At 37.0% G+C, this 24,833-nt stretch overlaps 1 protein-coding gene across 1 annotated transcript in view; it reads left to right on the top strand.

Moving 5' to 3' along the window:
• BIRC6 (baculoviral IAP repeat containing 6) overlaps positions 1–24,833 on the top strand; it is a 193,425-nt gene that overhangs the window by 53,027 nt on the left and 115,565 nt on the right. The window contains exons 17-38 of the mRNA XM_059835694.1: positions 445–575; positions 1,439–1,600; positions 1,710–1,841; positions 2,100–2,197; positions 2,950–3,097; positions 8,524–8,657; positions 9,807–9,953; positions 10,489–10,676; positions 11,329–11,643; positions 12,066–12,165; positions 12,641–12,855; positions 13,042–13,250; positions 13,561–13,907; positions 14,863–15,082; positions 16,019–16,152; positions 18,725–18,862; positions 19,607–19,734; positions 20,339–20,470; positions 22,416–22,631; positions 23,008–23,191; positions 23,616–23,771; positions 24,121–24,254. Of these exons, the coding sequence (XP_059691677.1) occupies positions 445–575; positions 1,439–1,600; positions 1,710–1,841; positions 2,100–2,197; positions 2,950–3,097; positions 8,524–8,657; positions 9,807–9,953; positions 10,489–10,676; positions 11,329–11,643; positions 12,066–12,165; positions 12,641–12,855; positions 13,042–13,250; positions 13,561–13,907; positions 14,863–15,082; positions 16,019–16,152; positions 18,725–18,862; positions 19,607–19,734; positions 20,339–20,470; positions 22,416–22,631; positions 23,008–23,191; positions 23,616–23,771; positions 24,121–24,254 (3,768 nt within the window). The remainder of the gene's footprint in view (positions 1–444; positions 576–1,438; positions 1,601–1,709; positions 1,842–2,099; positions 2,198–2,949; positions 3,098–8,523; positions 8,658–9,806; positions 9,954–10,488; positions 10,677–11,328; positions 11,644–12,065; positions 12,166–12,640; positions 12,856–13,041; positions 13,251–13,560; positions 13,908–14,862; positions 15,083–16,018; positions 16,153–18,724; positions 18,863–19,606; positions 19,735–20,338; positions 20,471–22,415; positions 22,632–23,007; positions 23,192–23,615; positions 23,772–24,120; positions 24,255–24,833) is intronic.

The following is a 24,833-nucleotide window of genomic DNA, read 5'->3' as shown; positions in this document are numbered from 1 at the left end:
GTTCAACATCTCTTAAGTTGTTTCTTCTGTGCAAATTTAGTCGAAAAGATCTGTGTTCTGCTACTTTCCCCACTCTGGGCACTTGTTTTTGAAACTTCTGTTTCCATGAGTGTTTTCAGTAGCTGATACACTTCATCCTCATACGAAGATTTTTGTTTGTGTGCGTGTATTTTACTCTTGATCGTTGTAGTTCTAAGATCGGATGATAGGATGTACATCTTGTGGACTTTATTAGAATGGTTCGAACATAATAAATTACAGAACATTGTTAAATTTAATGTTCTGCATTAAAGCAATTAGTGAATAAAAGCAGTCTATTTTAGTACAATGCTCAAACTTAGTGAGAGATTTTACTGAACTGTATGCCCTTCACTGAACAAGGTATACAAATGAAGCAGTTAAAACAACGTGATTTATGAATTTTCTTTTTCCCAAAAAAATCAGGAAAAGCCATCTAGCAAAATTGAAGCCACTAATTCTTCAAGAAAATCAGATAATCTGAGAGGCTGTGACTTACTTCAAGAAGTATCTGTAACGATTCGAAGATTTAAAAAAACTTCCATTTCAAAGGAAAGGTTTGTAGGTGTTTTTAAATTCTAAAAAATAATAGCTTTAGTTACACTTCTCATAAAATACGTAATTCTCAAAATAACTCACGTCAAACCACTGTTTCAAATTGTCATTTCATAAACGTATTTTGTATGGAAAATCCTGTAAATTGTGAGTTCGGGGGCACTGTGCTGTGCAAGTTGTAGAATTACACCATGTATGTTGAGTGATTTGCCTGACTTGAAGAGGCAAATGTAAAAAAGTTTTCTTGGTAAACTAGATCATTTATTTGGACACATTTTTTTTAAAGGCAGTATCTTTCCTTTCTATTTCCACATGTTGTCTTGTTTCTTACAGCAGAGAGTATATTATTTGTCAAAAAGTTTACAATCAAATATAACTAACAAACTGTCACCCAAAAAGCTGGTTAAAGTCTCTATGGATTGGTACTACAGACCTAAACACGAATAATATAGTATTTAATTTGTATTACCAACTGCCACTCCACAATGGTGGCACTGGCTGTAATGGGCTTAAAGAGGTCAAAGAGGCTGCAAAGAGGTATATGCAAATGGTTCCCCAAGAGTGTTGCAGATGATGAAAGCTTGTTTAGGTTTAGAAGTTACTAGACAAGTTAATAGGAAAAAAAAAAAAAATCCCTGAAGTTTACTAAATATACAGTAACCTAGGAAGTTCTGTAGGCAGAAAATAGGAAGATTGGGAATGTGTGCACGGAAAGTATCATATAGGCTTGAGTACTAGTTTTACTCTCATCTAGGCATCTTTTTTTTGCCACTCTTAAGACAAGGTACAAAGCCGGAGGAACACTTTAATGGGAGAATGGCCATATTGGATAATTCTGTTTTTACTTCCTTCCCCTTCTCCCTAGAGTTCAACGGTGTGCCATGTTACAGTTTTCAGAGTTCCATGAGAAGCTGCTTACCACTCTTTGCAAGAAGACAGATGATGGTCTGACTACAGAACATGCTCAGAGTCTTGTACTAGACACACTTTGTTGGCTGGCTGGAGTGTATTCAAACGGACCTGGCAGGTAAGAGAGAAACTGTGTCTAAATCAGCATGGCTATTTCTCAGTATCAGCTCTGTTAAAAAGATTCAAGTTTTATATGATTCTCTAAAGTATACAACTTGTTTTTACAGCTCAAAGGAAGGAAATGACAGCTTGCTTTCTAAAACACGTAAATGTGTCTCTGATATAATACGTGTTTGCTTCTTTGAAGCTGGGCGGAGCATAGCTCACAAATGTGCACGATTTCTTGCACTATGCATCAGGTCAGTGCTAATTATTTATTTATATTTATATTTTATATATATTTGGGGATTTTGCATGCAGTCTGAATTGTATATACAATGTTATTGTTTAACATGGAATTTATAAAGCAGCAAGATCTGGAAGATCTTCTGTTGAGGAAAAATGTGTTAGCGTATGACTGCAAAGAACATCAGTCTTTCAGCTTCATCTTCTGGAGGAGATTTCATGTTTTGTTTTTACTTCATTAAATGTTAAAGTGTCTGTGTGTTTCTTTGTAGCAATGGCAGGTGTGAGCCAAGTCAACAGGGGTTTGGATCAGTTCTTCTAAAAGCTTTACTTGACAATATGCCTCTTTTGCCTGCTGCTGCAACAGGTGGTATGTATACAATGTTTGTTGTCATAAAAATACACAGGACATTTGTTGTTTGGCATATTTTGTCGGACTCTCTTGTGAAATAAGAATTAGGTAATTGTTCAGTTAGCATAAACTACTTCTTGGAGTCGTCTGGTGAAGTGGTATCCAAGTATGAAGTATGCACTTGTAGATGATGGAATTTTAAGCAAATTAGCTTGCTTAAAACAGCGTGCTAAGGAACTGACGTTTTTTGGAGACCTTAAGTAAGTTTTGCAAGAATTGTCAAAGGTGTTCAGCAACCACAGATTCTGTTGACATAAGTGAGAGTCAGGATTGTCTGTTATTTCTGAGAATTAGGAGATGTATTGCAGGGAGCCTGGGTATCCAAATGATGTCCAAGTAGCAATCCACTTCTGTTACTTCTGCACCAAAAGGAAATTTTTAGCTAAATTAAATTCCTTCCTCATCTATACTGCAGAGTAATGGTATCTTTAGCACCTTGTTGAAGCCTTTTGAATGCTAGATAGAATGGGAAGATTACTTTTAACACTTGTATTTGGGGTGGCAAGACTAGTGATTACAGAATGATTCTAAATTGAAGTCTCTCAAAAAAAAAAAAAGGGGGAGGGGGAGAATGCTTCCTAGTCTGTATTCTGTAACCAATCGATACTTCATTTATCACTTCCATTGATTATGCTTCAAAGTATGCTTTCTGAGTGGAAAATTCACATCATGTTTCACCTGAAATGAAAATTTATTTTTTTTTTATGTAGGATCTGTGTATTGGTATTTTGTATTGCTGAATTATGTAAAGGATGAAGATCTGGCAGGATGTAGTACAGCTTGTGCATCATTGCTAACTGCTGTGTCCCGACAGCTGCAGGATCGCCTAACACCCATGGAAGCATTACTTCAAACAAGGTACTAAGAAATGTGATTGTTGTAAACTTAATAAAAACAAACATACAAATGGTCTAATGCCATCCTCTGGTGTTCTGAAAAAGGTTGGCTTTTTAAAAAAAGGTGCATTTTGGCAGATTTGTTTGAGCAAGTATTAATTTGATACAGCTCTGGAAAATAGTTTTGACTTGTGCAAAGTTAAAGGTGAATTTAATTGCTATCTTGCAATTTACAGTGCACTTTAAATCATCAAATGTGTATGTAATGTATGTAATGTGCAATCCTTAAGTTAGTATTTATGATTTTTAGTGTAAGGATTAACAAAGCATGTCCTATTTTGAGTATGGGAGGGAATCAAATATACTGAATGGTTTCAGTTCTGCATAGTGCAGAAACACAAAATTGTAGTCTGTCTGTAAGCTGACCATACATTTAATGTATTGTTACTAAAGGCCAGATTCTAATTGTAGAGACCTGGACTAATTTACTGGGAATGCAGGTTCTTACAGTAATTATATATCAATGTAATTTCAGACTGTGATGTTGCATCTTTTACATATTGAACCGATTGACCATTTAACTTTGGATTTACATGATACCTAAAGGAAATCTCTGGCGGTTCACTTTTGTAGCAGTTTCCAAAGCCATATTACGATGATGGGAACATGCTGCTGTTAGACAGCTCTTTCAATTGTGTTTTGTGGGCAAGAGTTTTCCTCCAAGTCAAGCAAGATCTACGTAGAAGAGATTTGGTAGAGGTTAGTTCAGAATGTTCAGATCAAATTGAAAATTTAGTAAGCTAGGTTTGGAGGGGGGATTTTTGTTGCGGGAGGGGGTTTTGGTTTTGTTTTGGTTTGGTTTTTTTAAAGGACTGTAATCCCAAAATACTTGATAAAAACTTGTTCTCAGGTGTTATACTTGGATCCTTATTGTGCTCTCTACTACATTCCTCTTCTCAGTTACTATTTTATTTCACCATCTGTAATCCTTGCAGTTTATTAGAAGACTTATCACAGCAATAGAGATGGTGACTGGATAATGGAGAATTTTGAAAAATACACAAAGTGAACTGGAAAAAGAAAAGACTTTGTTTTCTTGTTGAATTTTCTTTAGAAACCAGATGGAGGAGGAAAAACATGAATATTTGACTTGACATGAGAATGGCACCTTCCTGTAGGAATTGACTTGTTCCTTCATATAGATTGTTTCCAAGTACCTCCTTTAAAGAGCATATCTGAAGTAGACATTTTTTTTCTTTCCAGTTGCTCACTTTTGAGTTTGGCACATGTGACATTTCAGATCACTTAGTGGTAAACATAGCTGTCTGCATCTCAAGGGAAGCTTTCTGAAGTGAGACCCTGTTCTTGGCATCCTTCAAGCTTAGGTTTTCTGACTGTTTCTAGATGGTGTTTTACTGATTTTTCGTCTTGGAAGTAAATTTGCTTTCTCTTTTAACTCAGTATCCCCATAGTTAGGGTAAGAATAGCAGCAGACACATCTGTCTAATCCCATTACTATAGCTCTCTAGCAAGGACTATTTCTTGACTTAGTTTACAGATTTAGACAGAATTTACTGGCCTTTCTTTATATGTCTACAGATCAAGAGAATACTGTCATTTCTTGGGGTTTTTTTGTGCAGAAGGGTTTTTTGGGGTTTTTTTTGTTTTTTTTTTAAAAAAGAGGAATTAGTAGGCAGCCGTTGCTTTACTCTTTTTGCCTTCCCTCTCCCTGAGTTGTATTTTATCATATTTGTGTGCATTAGTTGTCGAGTTTCTAGTATTGTTTTTCTTCTTTGTCATTGTTCCCAGGTACAATAGCCTAACAGTTGGTAATCAAATAAAAGCAGATGTCTGCTTAAAGGATCTGCACATTTATGTTCTCTTAAGGCAGAGTAGTACTCATTTTACTCTCATGTGCTGCAGTAAAGCAAGTAAAACTTGCATGGATAAGGCCAGATGAGTGTGTTATATGACTTGCAGTTCAAGGAACAACAGAAAAGAGATTTCAGACAGTATTTTAGGCTGTCCTACAACAAAGCAGGTTGGCTTGTCTAGCAAATTTGACGAATTTCTCCAGCCTGTTCTTGAAAGCACCTGATTAAAGTAGTGGTAGAATTTAATTATTCCAAATATTGTAAGCTATTACATGGCTTAATTATTCTTATCATTAACACTTGAACTATCTCCTTCTGCCCACGTCTGATCTGAAGTCTCTCGTGCTGCAACTAAAGCCTTTTAATGTTTGTGTCCTGTCCACCTTGGCAATAAAGAGCAGATTATTTCATTCTTAACAAATTTTGGATGTCTAGAGGATGTTTGTATCTTGATCGTATTCTCCAGATCTGTAGTCATTCTTAAAGCATTTCCTTGAGCTGTTTTCTTTGGTCCTCATCTTCCTTGAATTGTGGTACACAAAATTGTAAACACTATTCCAGTTGAGATCTCTGATGAGTGAAGCAGAAGAGGTATTTCACATAGTTTATATTCATTACTACATAGATTAAAAGGGTGATGGGTTTTTTTATGTGACATTATTGATTCAGTCTTTGGTTTTTGTTCCTGTAACTTCTGTATCCTTTTCTGAAAAGAGTTGCTAATGCAGCTTAAAACTGTGAACCTGATCGCAGAATCATTAAGGTTGGAAAAGACCTGTAAGATCAAGTCCAACCATCAACCCAACACCACCATGCCCACTAAACCATGTCCCGCAATGCCACGTCTGCACATTCCTTGAACACCTCCAGTGAGGGTGACTCCACCACCTCCCTGGGCAGCCTGTTCCAGTGTTTCACCACTCCCTCAGTAAAGAAATTTTTCCTAATATCCAGCCTGAACCTCCCCTGGTGCAACTTGAGGCCATTTCCTCTTGTCCTGTCACTCATCACTTAGGAAAAGAGACCAGCACCCACCTCTCTACAACCTCCTTGCAGGTAATTGTAGAGAATGATAAGGTCTCCCCTCAGCCTCCTCTTCTCCAGGCTAAACAATCCCAGTTCCCTCAGACACTCCTCATCAGACTTGTGCTCCAGACCCCTCACCAGCTTCGTCGCCCTTCTCTGGACACACTCCAGCACCTCAATGTCCTTCTTGTAGTGAGGGGCCCAAAACTGAACACAGGATTCGAGGTGCGGCCTCACCAGCGCCGAGTACAGGGGCACGATCACTTCCCTGGTCTTGCTGGCCACACTATTTCTGATACAGGCCAGGATGACGTTGGCTTTCTTGGCCACCTGGGCACACTGCTGGCTCAGATTCAGCTGTCTGTCAATCAACACCCCCAGGTCCTTTTCTGCTGGGCAGCTTTCCAGCCACTCTTCCCCCAGCCTGCAGTATTGCATGGGGTTGTTGTGACCCAAGTGCAGGACTCGGCTCTTGACCTTGTTGAACCTCATCCAATTGGCCTGGGCCCATCGATCCAGCCTGTCCAGATCCCTCTGCAGAGCCTTCCTACCCTCAAGCAGATCAACACTCCCACCCAACTGGGTGTCATCTGCAAACTTGCTGAGGGAGCACTCAATCGCCTCATCCAGATCATCGATAAAGATATTAAACAAGACCGGCCCCAAAACTGAGCCCTGCGGGACTCCGCTTGTGACCAGCCGCCAGCTGGATTTGACTCCATTCACCACAACTCTCTGGGCTCGGCCATCCAGACAGTTTTTTACCCAGTGAAGAGTGCACCTGTCTAAGCCACGAGTCGCCAGTTTCTCCAGGAGAATACTATACAATACTATCCTGCTGAAGGATCCGTAAATGGCACTATGTTTATTGAAATAAATCTGAGTTGGACAGAAGATATTTAACTCTCCGCAATATATTCAAATTGTGATCCTATTCTACAAAGCTCTTGTAACCCCTTTTTAGGTTTTATCACCTGCTTACTTAATAAGTCAAACTCTTCACTTAATCATGCAAGTAATTAGTGTTAATGTTGACCTGACCTAATTTATTGAGTTTGTAAATCTGAGGTCTAAAACAGGCTGTGAAGGTACCCTACTGAGTTTTTTCTCAGCATTTTTGTGTGCTTTAGTAACCACTTTACAGTAGCATGTTGTCTTGCTTTGCTTATGAAAAAAGGTCATGCAGCAAACACGTCAGTCTTGCTAGATGTGCAGTATGCACTGTTTCTGTGTAGTACATGCTTGTAGAGAGCAGCCTAGATTCATCTAATATGTGTTGTTCTTAGTATAAAGTTGTCATCTTGAATTTGCCACCTTGTAAGTGCTTGTAAGTAACTTGGTTGGGGAATGTATGTTAAATGGGTTGATCTGGAATTCTCAGATTTTTTTTCCTCTCTGTTTTTTGTTTTTTGAAAATCAGTAGCAATTATTGCCCTTTTGTGTAACATCATTAGGATTGTGTGGCAAAAAGCACTGAACCCAGCCAACATGGAAGCATTTTAACATTCAGAGAAACCTAGAACCTGTTCTATCTTGTGGCTGGTAGTTGTAGTATTCATGTAGACATTTATCCTTTTGTGACTACTTGATCAAAAAAGACATTTGAACACTCCAGCCTTCTCAACATTGTGGGCTTTCCTCGCCTGCTAAAGAACAGAGAAGCTGCTTGGAGGCAGAGGGAAGAGGGGGTGGAGGAACTTCCTGTCACTGCTGGTGTGTTAATGGAAATATTTCATATTTGTTCTGCCTCTTGCCAGTCAAAGCGCAAAGTGTTGTATGTTTCTCGCTTTTGTACCTGCACAGATGCATTTGTTTTTTCTACTCCTGCTTAATAATTTGGCCTGATTTCCATTTTTCCTGTGTTGTCAGTTGCTGGTAATAGGTGTTGGTACACAAAAATACCAACACTGATTTTATTATTTCCTTGGATTTTCCTTTTCTTGGCTTATAGAACCCTAATTAATTTGGGACCACCTTGTTACCTGAGTGATTGTATTATTTTTTTCCTCTGCAATACTGCCAGAGTAGGAGTAATGAGGTTTTCTTCTGTTGAGACATTTGAAGTACTCGCAAGTGTTGATTGGTATCCCTAGTGGCATTTCCTTTTTAGTTCTTACTTCAGCTGGAAGAACAAGCTGAGGTAGAATTTCTTTTGCTGTTTTGGAAAGCCGTGCTGTGTTTTTATTGACTTACTTACCATGTGCAGGCATGCGTATTGCTCCGGCTAATTGTCTAAGACTCGTAGTTGTAGTTTCCATGTCTGAGTGTGATTGTGATTGTGTGTCATGTTTCCAGGACAGTGTTACATCTTCAAAACTATTTAGTAACAAAGAGTTACTTCCTTAGCATCACAAGCAGTTTGAAAAGGTCACCTAATAAATTACTTTAATGAACTATAAGTAAATGGTAATTTCTAAGATATGTCAGTTGAATTAATAGTTTGGAATATAATAAATCCTGATGATTAAATACTTGGCCTTTTTCTGTAAATAATTTTATATAAATTCTTATTGTTTGAAAAGTGCTGTTTGTCTTATTCTGTTTGCAGATATGGATTATATAGTTCACCTTTTGATCCAGTTCTGTTTGATTTGGAAATAAGTGGCTCTTCTTGTAAAAATGTATACAACAGCAGCATTGGAGTACAGTCAGATGAAATTGATTTGTCTGATGTTCTATCAGGTACGTATGTTTAACAGTAATCTATTGCAGAAGAATTGGTAATTCTCGCCATTATACTGGTTTTTTTTAGTGAAGATGTGGTTTTATACTTTCCATCTGTTTTATAGCTGTACATAATGAAGTTCAAGATATTCTCTTGCTTCGTGAGATCTCTTACATTTCCTGTAGCCCCTAGGGCAAGAAAAAAGCGTCTTTCTGGAATCTGTTCTTTTCTTATCCTGTAGAAGGTCTAAGAAAAGGCTAGAGATTAAACAGAAAGGCTGCTATCATTCCCTGGGTCAGAGTCATATAGGAAGCATCTGTCGCTTCTATTCGGCAGCTTCCTTGAGATACGTTATTATTCATTTAGACTAGCAACCATCTCATAGGCAGAGAAACCTACATGGATTTTTCTGAAGTTGGGAAGCACTCTTCTACTTAAATATTACAGATTTAATGGATATTTTTTCTGTTTCAGAGGCATTGATATACCTTAAAAGCATATTTGTATCTATCCTCTCAGGTTAGTTCATAAGTGAATCTTTAGGTTGTGGAATGTCCTAAGAATGGGACAGTTTTTACCTGTCAGGAAATTCTTTTCATAGCAAGCATATTCATCAGTCATAGTGACTCCTTTCCTTTTCTTGTATGCTCTTGTCCATCTCCTTCCTATCCCTCCCTCCACACATCACTGTGAATTTGTTAGTATATTGAATAATCATACATCACTGTGAATTTGTTAGTATATTGAATAATAGTCTAGTTTTTATACTAACTTGGTGTATGATCTTAGTCAGTCTGTTATCTTCTTTATCTTCCTTTCCAGTAACTTCAGTGTATTTTTGCAAGCTAATTTCCTCACAGTGTAGAAAGAATAGAGCATCCATATGTAATTTATTTCTGGAATTAAGAAGGTTACACTATGCTTCTACTATCACATTTGATAGTTTGGCTTATTAAGATGTTCTGTTCAGATTTGGCAGCATTATCCATTTTAAAATATACTTCAATTTACATTGTGGATGTGATAGTGTTAACGTGTTTGTTCCGCAATGTGAAGTAATAAAATATGTAGATGATACTTAATTTTCCCTTTCGACTCTTCATGACTTGAAATGTCGCTATCAAGAGAACATCAGCTGATTGTGCAGGTATTTATTTCTCTTTCAGGAAATGGGAAAATAAGTAGCTGTGCAGCTGCTGAAGGTAGTTTTACTTCTCTTACTGGACTTCTGGAAGTTGAACCTCTGCACTTCACCTGTGTTTCAACAAGTGATGGAACTAGAATAGAAAGGGACGATGCAAGTACGTTTACTGGTATATACAATTTTTCTTTTTTTTTCTACTTAGCATAGTTCCACAATATGATATTTTTAATAGGACATAATGAGCACTGTTTGACAAACAGATTGCCTGTAGTTTTGTAAGTGTTGAAATGTTTTGGGGTTTTTTAAATAGTTACTATATGTGAAGTTAAAACTTCTTAGAGCTTACCAAACAAACTGGATTCCAAATTTATTAATTTAAATCCATTTGTTTCTACTGGAGAGTATAACATACAAGGTTGCATCTTTACCTTGCAGCCTTATGTGGCGAAAGAATTCCAGGGCATTAAGTGGCTCTTCTATAATGAAAATGTTCCATGTGTGATGAGCGTACGTAGTCTAAAACCCATATGCTTTGTAATTCAAGATGATGTTACACTGTAGCAAGAGCTGGATAAAAGGAGATATTTCTCTTGTATTTACATTGTTCTTAACAATTAGTAAGGAATTAAATTAAAGCTGTGTTTATCATTTATTATCTACATACATGTCTTTGTTTTGTTTCGTTTTTGTTTGTTTCATGCCAGTGAGTACCTTTGGGGTTACCCCAGCAGTTGGTGGTCTCTCTTCTGGAACGGTTGGGGAAGCCTCCACAGCACTGAGTTCAGCAGCCCAGGTAGCTTTGCAGTCTCTCTCTCATGCAATGGCCTCAGCCGAGCAACAGCTCCAGGTGCTGCAAGAGAAACAGCAGCAGCTTTTGAAGCTTCAGCAACAGGTTGGAGGCTATTTGGCTATTTTTTAATGCTGTGTCTAAACTTCAAAAGCTGAGAAAGTAGTTGCAGAGCTAGTCACCTTTTTTTTTTTTTATTTTTTCCCCTTTTTTCTCCATAGTGCATTTGAGGAAGGAACAACTCTGCACTGAGGATCACTCTTATTAAGCAAAATGCTGAGAGTGTCTCCCATGGTGCTTTGGTCTTTCAGACTTGTTTTTTATGTGTTTTGAGGGTGGTTTGGGAGTTTGTAACCAAAACTAAGTCTTAATACATAAATATATCAGTCTGAAATTGAGAAAGTCCACCGAAATGAAAAGCCCAATTGCCAGCACAGGGAAGTACCAGTCATAAAGCCATTGTCAGTATGAAGCTTGGCTGTGTTGACTTTACTTTGCTGTTCAGTTGTAGGTTTTTTATGATTTTTTGATTACTTCAATTAATTATTTAATTACTGGTGTTCCTCAGCAAGTGAGGTCAAATTGAATAGAGTTTCATTTTTCAGCTTATGGTTGGACATCTAACATGCCTATATTGAAGGTAGCTTGGATTTTTTAGATCTAGTTTTATATGAAAGTTGAGCTTGTAGTTCAATACTACTACTGTGTTCACAAGCAGCATTGTCTGCTATATACACTGCTTTCATTTTCCCCACAGAAAGCTAAGCTGGAAGCAAAACTGCATCAGACAACGGCAGCGGCAGCAGCAGCAGCATCAGCAGTTGGTCCTGTTCACAACTCTGTGCCTTCTAATCCAGTAGCAGCCCCAGGGTTCTTCATCCATCCTTCAGACGTCATTCCACCCACACCAAAAACAACTCCTCTGTTCATGACTCCACCTTTGACTCCACCTAATGAGGCAGTTTCTGCTGTTATTAATGCAGAGCTTGCTCAGCTTTTCCCTGGTTCAGTCATTGATCCCCCAACAGTTAACCTTGCAGCACATAACAAAAATACAAGCAAGTCTAGAATGGTAATTATTTTTGGGGTTTTTTCTTATAGAAACAAGATGCTGTAAGCATCCTTATCAGGATCTAATTTGTACTTGAGTGCTGGTAAATATCTGTTTATTTGGATGACATGTGAAAACTATATCACTAAATATAGACCGTATGAAAAGAAGACTTATGAAAGCAAGATAGAGTTGTTATAGTACCTCAAATGATGTCTTTTAATTGGAGCTGGCTTAACTGTATAGTGAGTTATTAATCCTTTGAACTGAGTAGTTAATATATTTTGGTGGTTCATGCTCAAATCTAAATGTAGTGAGGTGTTGTCAAAATTGTACATCTTTAAATCACAAGACGTTTTCTTACAGACTTTTGTAAAGAACAGCTTATTATAAATGCATAGATTTTAATGCCTTAATTTTACTGATGTTTTCCCACTCCTCAGAATCCACTTGGATCTGGTCTTGCTCTTGCAATATCTCACGCTTCACATTTTCTTCAACCTCCACCTCATCAGTCAATTATTATAGAGCGAATGCACTCAGGTAAAACCAGAATTCCTAATAATAATTTTGACACATTTTCTCATAAGAAGTGGAATACTTTACAGGGTCTTAAGTAAGTTGCTTAGCTGTAGTCTCACTTGGCTTTCCAAAGAAAAGATATTTCTCAGTTTGCATTTCTGTTGTATCTGGAAGTTTAAGACCCAGCATTTAATGATGTTTATCAAGTTGAAAAATCCTGGCGGCTGGGGGAATATGTTGGGTCTCTGGACAGAGCACCTGTTCTGAAACAATGCATAAAAAGGATAACAACTTAAATTAAGTTGAAGCCAAAATTTTCTTTTTAAAGAGTACAAGCTGTAGTGAGAGATTCTGAAATTGTGCAGCTATTTTTTTTAACCTCAGACGTACACCTTTTGAACAATATATAAACAGTGGCTTTATTGTTTGAGAAGTAACATCTCTTCTCTGGTTAGCACGTGCTGGTATTTTAGGCAATCCCATGTTTTTCCCCTAGGAGCAAGAAGATTCGTGACCTTAGATTTTGGAAGACCTATATTGCTGACAGATGTATTGATTCCCACTTGTGGAGATTTGGCTTCTTTGTCAATTGACATCTGGACTTTAGGAGAAGAAGTGGATGGAAGGCGACTGGTAGTGGCTACTGACATTAGCACACACTCACTTATTTTACATGACTTGTTGCCACCCCCAGTTTGTAGATTTATGAAGGTAAAAGGAGATAGACCGCATACTCTATTTTTCAACTCTTGATCTTTGTTTGTATGTGAACTTTCTCTTAAGTTCTCTTCAGACCAAACTTTAGTTGGCTATACATTTCTTAGGAATTTTTGACTTGGTATTTATTTTGCCTGTTTTGATACAATCGTGTTACAGTATAGTTGTGTTCTCTTTCAGATCACTGTTATTGGTCGATATGGTAGCACAAATGCCAGAGCAAAAATCCCACTAGGATTTTATTATGGCCATACCTATATCTTACCCTTTGAAAATGAGCTGAAACTAATGCACGATCCCCTCAGAGGAGAAGGTGAAGCTGCAAATCAGCCAGAAATTGACCAACATTTGGCAATGATGGTTGCATTGCAAGAAGACATACAGTGCAGGTTAGAAGAAAAAAAATACGCGGGCTTACTAGTTATTTTAACTTAAAACACTGGGATATCATAATGTTATAGATTCTATTTTTTTTTCCCATGGTATTCTTCAGACCAAAGAAAACTCTGCCTTTGTTGTAGAGTTGTTACAGTGAATATCTTTATAGCAGTAACAAAGACTATATTGTATTTTTTTTCAATATCTGTTTTAAGAGTGCATTCAGAATGGACCAGAAGTCATCTTCTGGCAGGGTGACTGTCAAATGTATTGCCGTTTGCTAATGTCTATTGAATTGTGTGTTGGAATGTTTCCCTTTAGGTACAATTTGGCCTGTCATCGGTTAGAAATCCTTCTGCAGAGTATTGACCTGCCACCACTCAATAGTGCTAACAATGCCCAGTACTTTTTACGAAAGCCAGACAAGGCAGTAGAAGAAGATAGCAGAGTATTTTCTGCTTACCAGGACTGCATTCAGCTACAGCTTCAACTCAACTTGGCTCACCATGCTGTTCAGAGGCTCAAAGTGGCTTTAGGTGCAAGCAGGAAAACAATGAAGGAGCAATCTGATCCGAAAGAGTTGATTCAGATGTCATCCACAGAACAGTTACGCACCATCATTAGATACTTACTGGATACTTTGCTTAGTTTGCTTCATTCTTCAAATGGTTAGTATTTTTCAAGGATTTGATATTTTTTTCATGTTGTTAGAAACAATTTGCAAGTTTTTCTATTTCTTGATCTGTACTTTCCCACTATAAAGCTTTTAAACTATGTTCAGATACGTTTTACTGTGATTTTAATAGCTGGTAACATACAGTGTAAAGTTTCACCAGTGGCACCAAGCTGACCTAACCACTTCATGTTCCCGAAAACAATAGGAGAGGGTGTTGAGGTCCTTCTCCCTTTTCCATAGTCCCGGCTGCATATTCCTTTGTTCAGATAGTCATCTGATCCTTCTGTGGGCTGATTCAGTTTGCTGAAGTAACAAAAGACTGCCCAGGCAGAATACTCATGTTGTTTTCATAGGTGGAATCAGCTTGTGGAAGGATCTGTGAGTATCGAAGCCTGTGCAACACTGGGGATGGATTTAGGCAGTTCTAAGTGGGGAGGGGAAGCAGAAATTGCTTCTATAGGAGGAACTAAAAAGTCATAAAACCAGTATCTCTACTCAGTTCATGATTTTCAATATCCAGTAAGGATTTTTATTTCCTAAACTTACCATTGAAAGACTTCTTGGAGAATCGAAATTGAAAGGTCTGAGTAGGAGTAGTGGTTTTTTCAAAAAAAAAAAAAAATTGTTCCATTGGTAGATAGGTGCGTGTGTCTTGTAATTTTCTGTGCCAGTTTGTTCTTAAGCTTAATGATGGTTTGGTTTTTGCTTTGGGTAGATTCCATGGGGGTATTTGCACTGACATGCAGTTGATGTGGTTTTGACCAAATGGCCTGGTCTTTATGGGTTACCTGCAAATTACCATCTCCCCATGTGTTCCCTCATCCTTCCCCCCCTGTGCCAATTAGGCTAATCATAATAGTTTTAAAAACTTTCTGCAAACTTTTTCCTCCTATGTTTTCAAGGCATTGTCTCCTTAAACATTGTTGCTTGTTCTCTTTTCTTAAAAGGGCACTCTGTTCCTGTGGTTCTGCAAAGTACTTTTCATGCTCAAGCTTGTGAAGAATTATTTAAACACCTGTGTATCAGTGGAACCCCAAAGATACGATTGCATACTGGCCTTCTGCTTGTTCAGCTCTGTGGAGGAGAAAGATGGTGGGGCCAGTTTCTCTCAAACGTACTGCAGGAATTATACAACTCAGAGCAACTTCTCATATTCCCACAAGACAGGTAAGGTATAAGTCTATATTGGTACATTACCTGTGGATCACTTAAATAATTCCATTGTTCATAACTTAACATTGGAATTGACAAAATGTGACTGAAGGATAATTATCCATCTATTCCAGTGATTTAAGAAATAGTCCCCAAAAAAGCACTGCAAGTGTGATAAATCTCTGATTGCAGTTATTTGTTGCATTTATTTGGTGCTTGCACCACAATAAGTTGCTATTTTTCCTTACTTGGAGATCTTTGTATACCTAGCAGGATTGCTCCCCAGTGTCAAAAATTGCCTTCTCCTTTATCAGGCTTAAATGCACCCTCATCATAGAGCTGCTCTTCTAATGCATTTGGAAGTAGGATTGAGACTGGAAAGCACACAGTTAGCATTTAATACAAAAGATTTCTCTGAGATAAGAGCAAACGTGTAGAGTTGTCCATTGAATGTTAGATGTGTTGATTATTTCAGATTATTGTTTGAGGTCTTTGATATTCTAAACATTAGCATTTTATTTTAATCAAACATATTGCTGTTCTGTGGCTTTCTGCCTTATTTGGACAGCAACATTTATATTTTCATAATCTTTAAAAATTAATTAATTCAAGGATATAAGACTATATGGATTCAATTCTCTATCCCTGCTATTCAGTATATCATATGTAATAGGAAATAGAACGGATGAGATCTTGTTTCAGATGTACGAAACGGAATGCTCTGCTGACCTCTTGAGGGTGAAAGCGAAAATGTTCACCCTAAAGTACTGCGTTATCCTTACAACAATAGAACGTGAAATCCAGTTCACTTGCTTCACAGTACTGCTTTCTGTAGCAATCTGCTTGTGTCTCAGATGAAAGCCATGGGGAATATTGTTTGGTAAGGGGTGTTTCAGAATATTACTGGATCTGAAAAAGAAATAAAATCTTAAATATGTAATTTTTTTTTAGGGTCTTCATGTTGCTTTCTTGCATTGGCCAAAGATCACTTAGCAACAGTGGTGTTTTAGAAAGTTTACTTGATCTCCTGGATAACCTGCTGTCACCACTGCAACCTCATTTACCTGTGCACAGAAGAACTGAAGGTAGCCCTCTAATTTGGGAAACAATATTTTTATATTCATTATAAGCTAGCAAATTGAGAGACTAGTTCACAATTTTTGGTGTAGTGAAAGAAATTGCTTGTTTACTGTATTTCCAAAACACAGTTGTCTTTTAAAATGTGCTGAAACTTCTTGTTCTTTAGGTGCTAAAAGAGATTCCGCCCCCCACCCCTCCGTTTAAACCTGAGAAAATCTATTTGGTTGGTTTTAATTCAGCTAGGAAGATTTAAAGTTTTAACAAAGTGGGGGGAACATCCAATATGTTCACGGCTCTAGTGACTCTAGTGAATGACTTTGGAATTTAGCGTTTTGGAAGGAAGTGCCCCTTTTTGATCATGCGATCCTTTCTAAGTTTCAAGCTTTTGAGATGAAATGTGGTTATGAAGACAAGTTTCTTAGGTGTATCTGCATGGTTTCTGCAAACTACATAGGGCTTTTTTGTCATCACAAGGAATTTGCATTTTTTTGACCCTAAAAAATTACTGACATTATATTCTCCAAACTGGATTTTCTTTGTTTTTTAACTACTCTAAGTTTGAAGGAAATGCTTGCTTTTGAAAACATCAAACTCTAGGCTGCTTCATTTGTTACGTACATGTAGCTGAGCTTTGTAGAAGATAGGTTGTTTAAAATTCCTAGCATTGTGAAGTTGATAAATACCAGCTGAGACCCTGTCCTTACTTTTTACCTTGTCTCCTGAGGTAAACAAGCCTACAGCTGGTGTCAGAAGCTGTCCTGTTACTTCCAGTTGGTCTACCATGTACTTTCTCTATCATGGCCATATCCTGCTGTAGTCTCTAACTAGTTTGAGGCAAACCCAAGCTTACGTCTCCTCTACCTCTGTTTGCACTCTCCCCACAGCTGCCAATTCCTTTCATAGCTCTTGCCTTACTAGTTGTCCTCACGGAGGACTTTAGGAAGCAGAAGTAACTGATACTTCAGAGCTTTATTTGCTGGTCTTCCAGCTTCCTTCCTCCTGGACAGTACAGGTGAGTACTAGGGCATTATTATGTGTGGTGGAAGCATCAGATACAGCAGAAGAAATTCCTATTTGAGAACTATCACACATAACTAAGGGTCAAAGGGGTGAAAACTTACTGGGGAGAAAGTCAGAAAACAAAGGACAATCAGAGCAAGAGGTGAGTATTGTGGGTAGAGAGAAGTTGTAAACTTTGAGGCGGGGGAGGGAAGGGAATAAGCAGAAGACACTTGAAGGGAGGGAGACAAGCTGAAAATTCTGATGTTTTTAAGAGATAAAAGGAAAAGAAATGCACTTGTTCAGACAGAGGTATGAAAAGGTATATACTTCACTCTGCAGCAGGCTCCTTTCTTTTTATTCTGCCAACCAAAAAGGTGTGTAGCAGTAACCAGTGCTACTCATTTCTATTCTTGCAATTTAGTCTGCAGTTCCTGTTCAGGTCCTGTTATGGGGAGGCCTCCTGTTCCTTTACCTGCTTGGGGTGGGCTGCTTTCTGCCAGTGTGGACAGGAAACTGGAGTTAACAGTCAGGGCCTGCAGCCTATTGCACGGGCTGCCAGCAGCTATATGTGATTTTGGACAAGTTGTTTCTGTGCCTTAGTTTTCGTATTTGATCTGGAATTAATAACAGTTTCAGTTAATTAAAGCTTTTTTGAGGTCAGTGCATGAAAAGAGTAGTGTAGTTAAATGTGTCTCAGCACAGTGCACAGATATGAAAAAGTGTGGTAACTTCTAGTACTAATTACTTTGCTGTATTGATATTATGTAAAAGTATGTCATTTGCATAATGACTGTAATTAAGTGGTCGTTAATTGTAGGTTTCTGGTCTTTATTGAGCACTCATGAGTTCACTTAAGAACTGTTCATTTAGATTTGCTCATGCACACAAAGATCTTTCTTGCATGATGTGCAAGACGTGGGTTTTTTCCCTTCTGCCTATACGAAAATACTGCACTTAATGTGTGAGACTGAAATAGGCAATAGCCTGTCATTAGTGCCACCAGCACTAATGGTTCATCTAGTCTGAACTCAGTCTTGGCTTTCCTGCATCTTATTCAAATAGCCACATGAAAATACACTAACAAAGGAGTAAAAATGAAGGTATTTGGGCGCACGGATATAACTGTTGTTGGAGTGCTGGTTGATGGAGGAATTTCACGCTATAGAATTTGAGACATCTGATTTATGTGCTTTAATTCAAGCAGCTGTCATTCTGCATTTGGTATTTAGGAAGTTTAGACATACAATTTTTGACTTTTTTTAAAAAAAATGCTGCTTCATTTTTAGCTTTAACAGTAGAGGTAAAGCTTTTGACTTCTGATTTCATCAGACTAAGAGAACTGTGATGTTTTCTCTTGCACCTGATTTGTATACTGAATGTTTGATTTCTTCCCTCATTTGTGAGTACTCAGACTCTTATCCTCATTTAAAAAAAAAAACAAAAAAACAACCAGGGAATGGAATCTTTGTGGCCTAGTGAAATGTGTGCCCTCTAATGCTTTTTATGATTTCTTTAAAACTGGTTTGTTATGGCTTCAAAACTTTATTAAGGCGCTCAAATCTATTTATTTTGAAGGAGTTTTAGACATTCCCATGATCAGCTGGGTTGTAATGCTGGTATCCAGACTACTGGATTATGTAGCTACTGTTGAAGATGAAGCAGCCACAGCCAAGAAACCTCTGAATGGAAAAGAGAGGGAACGATTTTTGACAGGTATATAACGCTTCTTATCAAAACTTGCTTCTATGGGTATTGGTTTGGGAGCTGTTCAAATACTTAAAATGTATTTTCAATTCACTTGAAAAATGAGATTTTAAAACCAGATGTTGTGATCATTTTATTTGCACTGTTGTCTGCTTCTTTACGTCCCGTTCTCCTCAGAAATATGACCTCTTTCATTTTTTTAAAGTGAAAAATACAGGATTGATTTTAGTTTGTAAAATGTCTGTGTATTACCCTGTGATTCTGGGACCTGGCAATTGAGAGTACACCATGTTGAGACAGTTTGTATTGTGAGAAAAGGCAACAGTATGACTTCATAACTGTTTCGGTATTTGCCATGGTATTTGTATCCAGTATTTTTAAATGCATTTTTTTGTCTGTTTCTTTTTATTATTATTTCTTTGAACGTGTTTTCTAAAAATGAAAACTGTAAAGCTTTTGTGTTATGGAAGCTGTTCAGGTATTTTTAGTTAGGACAGTCTTGCTTACCTCCTTATATGTTTTAAAAATAATAAAAACAAGATGGTACCACTGCGTTTTAAAATTACACAGAAATATTACCATCAGTGGTGATAGTTGCATAACACTAAGAGAATTAGATTTTGCTTGTTTCTTTACTCTTTAGTGCATGGAGATGCTAACCATTGCTGCAATGTAAATGCTTTTCTCTGGAGTTAAGTGAGGTTTAATGAGATGGATTAATAACTCCTTTTTTTTTTTTCCTATTTCCATTAGGAAACCAGTGGAGTTTTATAAATAATAGCCTTCATACTCAGAGTCTGAGCAGATCTACTAAAGGCAACAGTAGCCTAGATAGACTGTATTCCCGAAAGATCAGAAAACAGCTTGTGCATCATAAACAGGTGACTACCAGCACTGTAGTGGCTATTTTCACAGAAGTCTATCTCATTTATAGTATATCTCCTTTCTTGAAAGAACAGCTTTGGCCTTGGGACTCATTCAGCCTTGCTTTTGCATAGGTCTGGTTCTGTAGCTAAAGGCTGCCTAACTTCTTTGACATTCATCTCAAACCGTGGGGCATGGGATCTGCTGGAGGAACAGATGTTGGAGTGTACTGTTGCACTTTGTGGCCCATACTGGGCAACAAATATAATTTACTTTCTAGATAAATCTGGGTACACCTGAGTGCAAGCACCTAAGCTGTGATTTAAAAGTTGGTAATTCTTAAGAATCAAAATTTTCATTTCTGAATGCAACCATGCAGGTTTTATGACCCTGGGCATGTATGTCTTGAGCTACTTTAAAAATACTGATTCTTCTTAAACTTCATCTGTTCTGGGTCTGCTAGTAGCCCCTTACGGTGTCTTAGTTAAAATTGTATATAAACTGTATTTTAAAAGCTGAAGTTACAGTTTAAACTGAAGGTTACTATCATATGAACATACTGATTCTTTTAACATCTTATTGCTTAAATTTTCATTTTTTCCTATTAACATTTTCTTTTAGCAACTTAACCTATTAAAAGCAAAACAGAAGGCTTTGGTGGAACAGATGGAAAAAGAGAAAATACAAAGCAACAAAGGATCATCATACAAACTTTTAGTAGAACAGGCAAAACTAAAGCAGGCTACTTCAAAGGTATGATGCTCTGAAACTGTAACTGACTTCTTGTCCTTTGTGTGAAAAGACCTGTTCCTGCAAAGTCATTTTTGTCTTACGTTGACCTTATTTTAAAATGTTGTTTCATCATGCCTGCTATCAAGTATATTCTGATGCTGGAAACAGCAGCCATGTGGAAATTTCTTGCACTGTGAAAAATAGTTTATCCTTCTACAGGGGTGTTTTAGGTAGTCATGGCCAAAATCACTAATAATCTTGTAGCTTTGGGTATACCAGTCATATCTTCAAACTTTGGATAACATATACCAATAGAAATGTAAAATAATTTTTTATGCAGCCAACTTCTATGCATGATACTCTTCTGGATGCGCTCTTGGTTGAGTAATCAGAAAATAATCATGCGAATTACTGTCTCCCCATACTAATAAATACGACTTTTGAGAATGTTTTCTAGGCTTTCTCAGAAGCTTCTTAGCTTCCTAAAAGTACTTATCACTTAAGTTGTGGCATCTTGCAGTAAGCCCCAGATGTGGTAGTTAAAGAATTATTTTGATTATGAGATGAGGTGCTGAAATTTAGGGATTTCTGGAGATGGCAACATGGACTTTGCAGGGAACACAAAAAAATGTGTAAATCTTTCTAGCTACCAAACTTACGTATCTCTAAATATTTACTCTCTAGTTTCAGAAGTACTAATGTCTGTTAGGATGACTGAAAGTAGGCCAGTGGAAAGGTATTATAGAATGTTGGACCTTAAAGGCAATCTGAAGGGAAATCTTACAACAACTTCCAGTAATTATGAAAAAAAAACCACAAAACCCCTAAAATACAAACGGCAGCATAAAAATAAAGCCCTAAGCTTTCACTAACTCTGCTTGTCATGAGCTGTTCTTTCTTGCGCTATCTTCTGCTTTGTTCCAGCAGGTTATATCAGGGGTGCTACTCCACTGGTGGCCCCCTTGACACATCTTTAAATGAGTCGCTGGCTGAAATATGCTGTCCAGCCATTTAAGTTTCACTTTATAGCAGCCATGTTGCATCAAAAAAGCATGTTGAAATAAAGAGTTTTCCCCTTGCAGTATGTTAACATCTAGTTACAGTATTACTGTTCACTTGATAGTTGCATTTCATGCAGTTTTTACTACTTTGGCTACTAATCACTTTCAGTTATGACAAGCTGTGAGTAACTTAAAACGATTTCATTTAGGAGAAAGCTGAAACCTTTGTGTTATTAAATAGTTCTTTCTCTGGTCTACTTCAGTAGCTACTACTTAAGTGAGATTATAAGAGGCATTAGTGTTATCTAATTTTAGACTGCTTGTGTAGCTGATACAATGAACTGAGCTGCTAAATGTGTGCCCTTGGTGGATGGGAGGATTAATAAAAGCACCTTCTTTCCTCCATTGAATATGTAGACCCTGTGTCAAAAGGGTTGTAGTTTAGAGCCCTGATCAAGCATCAGACTAGTTCAATTTATGGTGGCTAATGGACACTTTGTACACTGGAAGTATTAAGAAAGTTAGAAATTATTGATGATTTATCTAATGTGAAGAACTGACAAGTCAGCATTCTTGTAAGGGTAAATTTCTGTATTAGCTATTTTTATGTCCAGTTTGCTTCATGGTAACCGTAGCTTTAGATGCAGGTGTGGAAATATGAAAGAAACTTCTAAAATACATATTCTCAATATGTTTTATTGCAAACACGAAGGCACTTAACTGACGCTTGTGCAGAACTGGATAATTTGGTTATGAGTCTGTCACCTGAGATAACATGCTGCCAAAGCAAATTTCTGCCAGTAAAGCTTAAATTCCATTCCAGATACTCACATAGTCTTAGACTCTCCTTTTTTTTTTTTTTTTTTAAGTTTTACAGTTACTGTTATTGCTGCCTCAGATTTTCACTGGGAAAAGATTTAGAGATTAGTTTTAAAATTAAACTGTTTCAAATTTGATTTCTGCAGCACTTCAAGGACTTAATACGCTTACGTCGGACTGCAGAATGGCCTCGTTCTACTTTAGATACAGAAGTATCAACAACAAAGGAAACTCCAGAAATTGAACCACTTCCATTTACACTGGCACATGAACGTTGTATTTCTGTAGTGCAGAAGCTGGCACTCTTTCTCTTGTCCATGGACTTTACTTGTCATGCAGATTTACTTCTATTTGTTTGTAAGGTAAACAGAATATGGAACATCACTCTGTAGTTGCAATGGAGACTGCATTGAATTAGCTTTCTGATACTGCTTTTTTGCTGGCTGGATGGTAAAAATAAGCTGCAGCATTAAAATTTCTAGTTGTTTCTGGTGAGGTGGTTTTTCCCATCTGTCACCTTTTGTGTAACTTACAATATGATGGCTTCAAAATTTTGTAGGAAAAGTGACTTTAAAAAAACATATGTTCATATAATTACGTTTGTAAAATTCTGAAATTTAAGCTAGTAAAAATACCTGATTTACTTGTAAGCAAAATCTGGTAATTGTAGAAATTAAAGCTATTACATATTTTCATAGTGTTAAATATGATAAGGTATATATTTCTGGTTTTTTATAGGTTCTTGCTAGAATTGCAAATGCTACAAGACCAACAATTCATTTATGTGAGATAGTAAATGAGACTCAGTTGGAAAGATTATTGCTGCTTCTCGTTGGAACTGACTTTAACAGAGGAGACATCTCCTGGGGAGGCGCATGGGCTCAGTATTCTCTGACTTGTATGCTGCAGGATATTCTAGCAGGTTCGTTTTAAGTTTGTATTTTTCAGAATGTACGTTACACTTGCAACTTTCTTCCTTCAATGTTTTAGGGTTTTTTTATTATTATGTTAGAATCTGCTGACACTATTAAGATAGTTAAAAAAAAAAAAAAAAATCATAAAATTGAGATTAGTGTGGAAAAAAAGGCGAAAAAAGGCAATTTAAAATTGCAATTACAATATTACAGTATTACAATCATTACTGAATTAGTGACTTGTACATTCAAAAATTTAATATTTATATGACCCTGATTATTTGAAAATTTTTCAGAACTCCTCACCTTGAAGAAGTAGGCCTTAGAGTATTTAGAGTTAGATGAAGAAAAACAGACAGTTGGTCTAGACACTGGAATAAAGTAACTGGAATAAAGCTTGAAATAGAGTTGTCTGCTTAATCTAATACGTAGGAGAGTTGTTGGCACCTATAGCAACTGAAGCTATGGAAGAAAGTGCTTTGGGAGAAGATGCTGGAGCTTCGGCTGGGGATTCTGATGACTCTCTCCAGCAGTCCACAGTTCAGTTAGTGGAAACAATAGATGAGCCTTTGACGCATGACATCACAGGTAAATTATTTCATAATCTTGATGTATATATGTATACTGAAAAAATTAAAAAAAAACTTTGCTGTTACTCATCTATCAAAATATCAGTAAAGGATTTTTGGTGATAGGGTAATTAGTTTCTGAAAATACAGGCAGAATATGAGCAATTCTTCCACTTAGTTTTACATCTGATCAGTAAAAAATTGTTATTTTTCCGAGTATTTAAAAAAGCCAACTTGATTGTATTCATTAACTTTTTCCACTAAGGGCTGTAATATTAGAAGTCTTAAAATTATCTATTAAGTGTACAATATATCCATGTTTTATAATTTGTACGTGGTAGTATTAATACTCTTTTAATCATTCAAAGGTGCTCCACCTCTGTCATCTTTGGAAAAAGATAAGGACATTGACCTTGAATTACTGCAAGACCTGATGGAAGTTGATATTGATCCTTTGGATATTGATTTGGAAAAAGATCCCCTGGCAGCCAAAGTCTTCAAGGTAGGATACACCTGAGTTTTCAGGATAACCTTTACCTGTGAAATAGTAAAATCCTTTCTCTCTTACACTTCTCCATTAGTGGTATTTGATGTCTTAGACCTGCTTTTAGCTTTTTATAGACGTTTAATGTAGAATGACAGGAAAGGATGTGAAGATTGTGTTCACATCTCAGATGTATTCATATCTCAGTTGACCACAAAATATATTGCTTTTGCCTGAAGATACCTGTATAAACAAGATGTTTATAACACATGTTAAAGACAACAAAAGCATAATATAAAAGAAAAATAAGATCTAGTCTTGTCCTTTTTTATCAAGAATAGAGTGCCATTTGCTTCTGTGATTGATCTTAGGAGTTAATATTGCTAGTATTGTGTTTAAAAAAAAAAAAAAAAGTCAGCAATAGCTAGTGCTCAGACCAGCTTCTGACTATGAGGAGAGGCAACTAACTCAAAGACTTATTTCACTGGGGAACAGGAAAATTATTAAATGCTTTCATACTTAAAACAGAAGCTAAACATTTCAGAGGTAGTAAAATTACATTTAGATGTAATAGTATATTGTCAAGGTATATTAAAA

Source organism: Gavia stellata, chromosome 2, assembly GCF_030936135.1.
Source record: "Gavia stellata isolate bGavSte3 chromosome 2, bGavSte3.hap2, whole genome shotgun sequence".
NCBI classification, from domain to species: domain Eukaryota; kingdom Metazoa; phylum Chordata; class Aves; order Gaviiformes; family Gaviidae; genus Gavia; species Gavia stellata.
The sequence above is the reverse complement of the archived record's forward strand: the minus strand, read 5'-3'. Positions and strand labels throughout refer to the sequence as shown.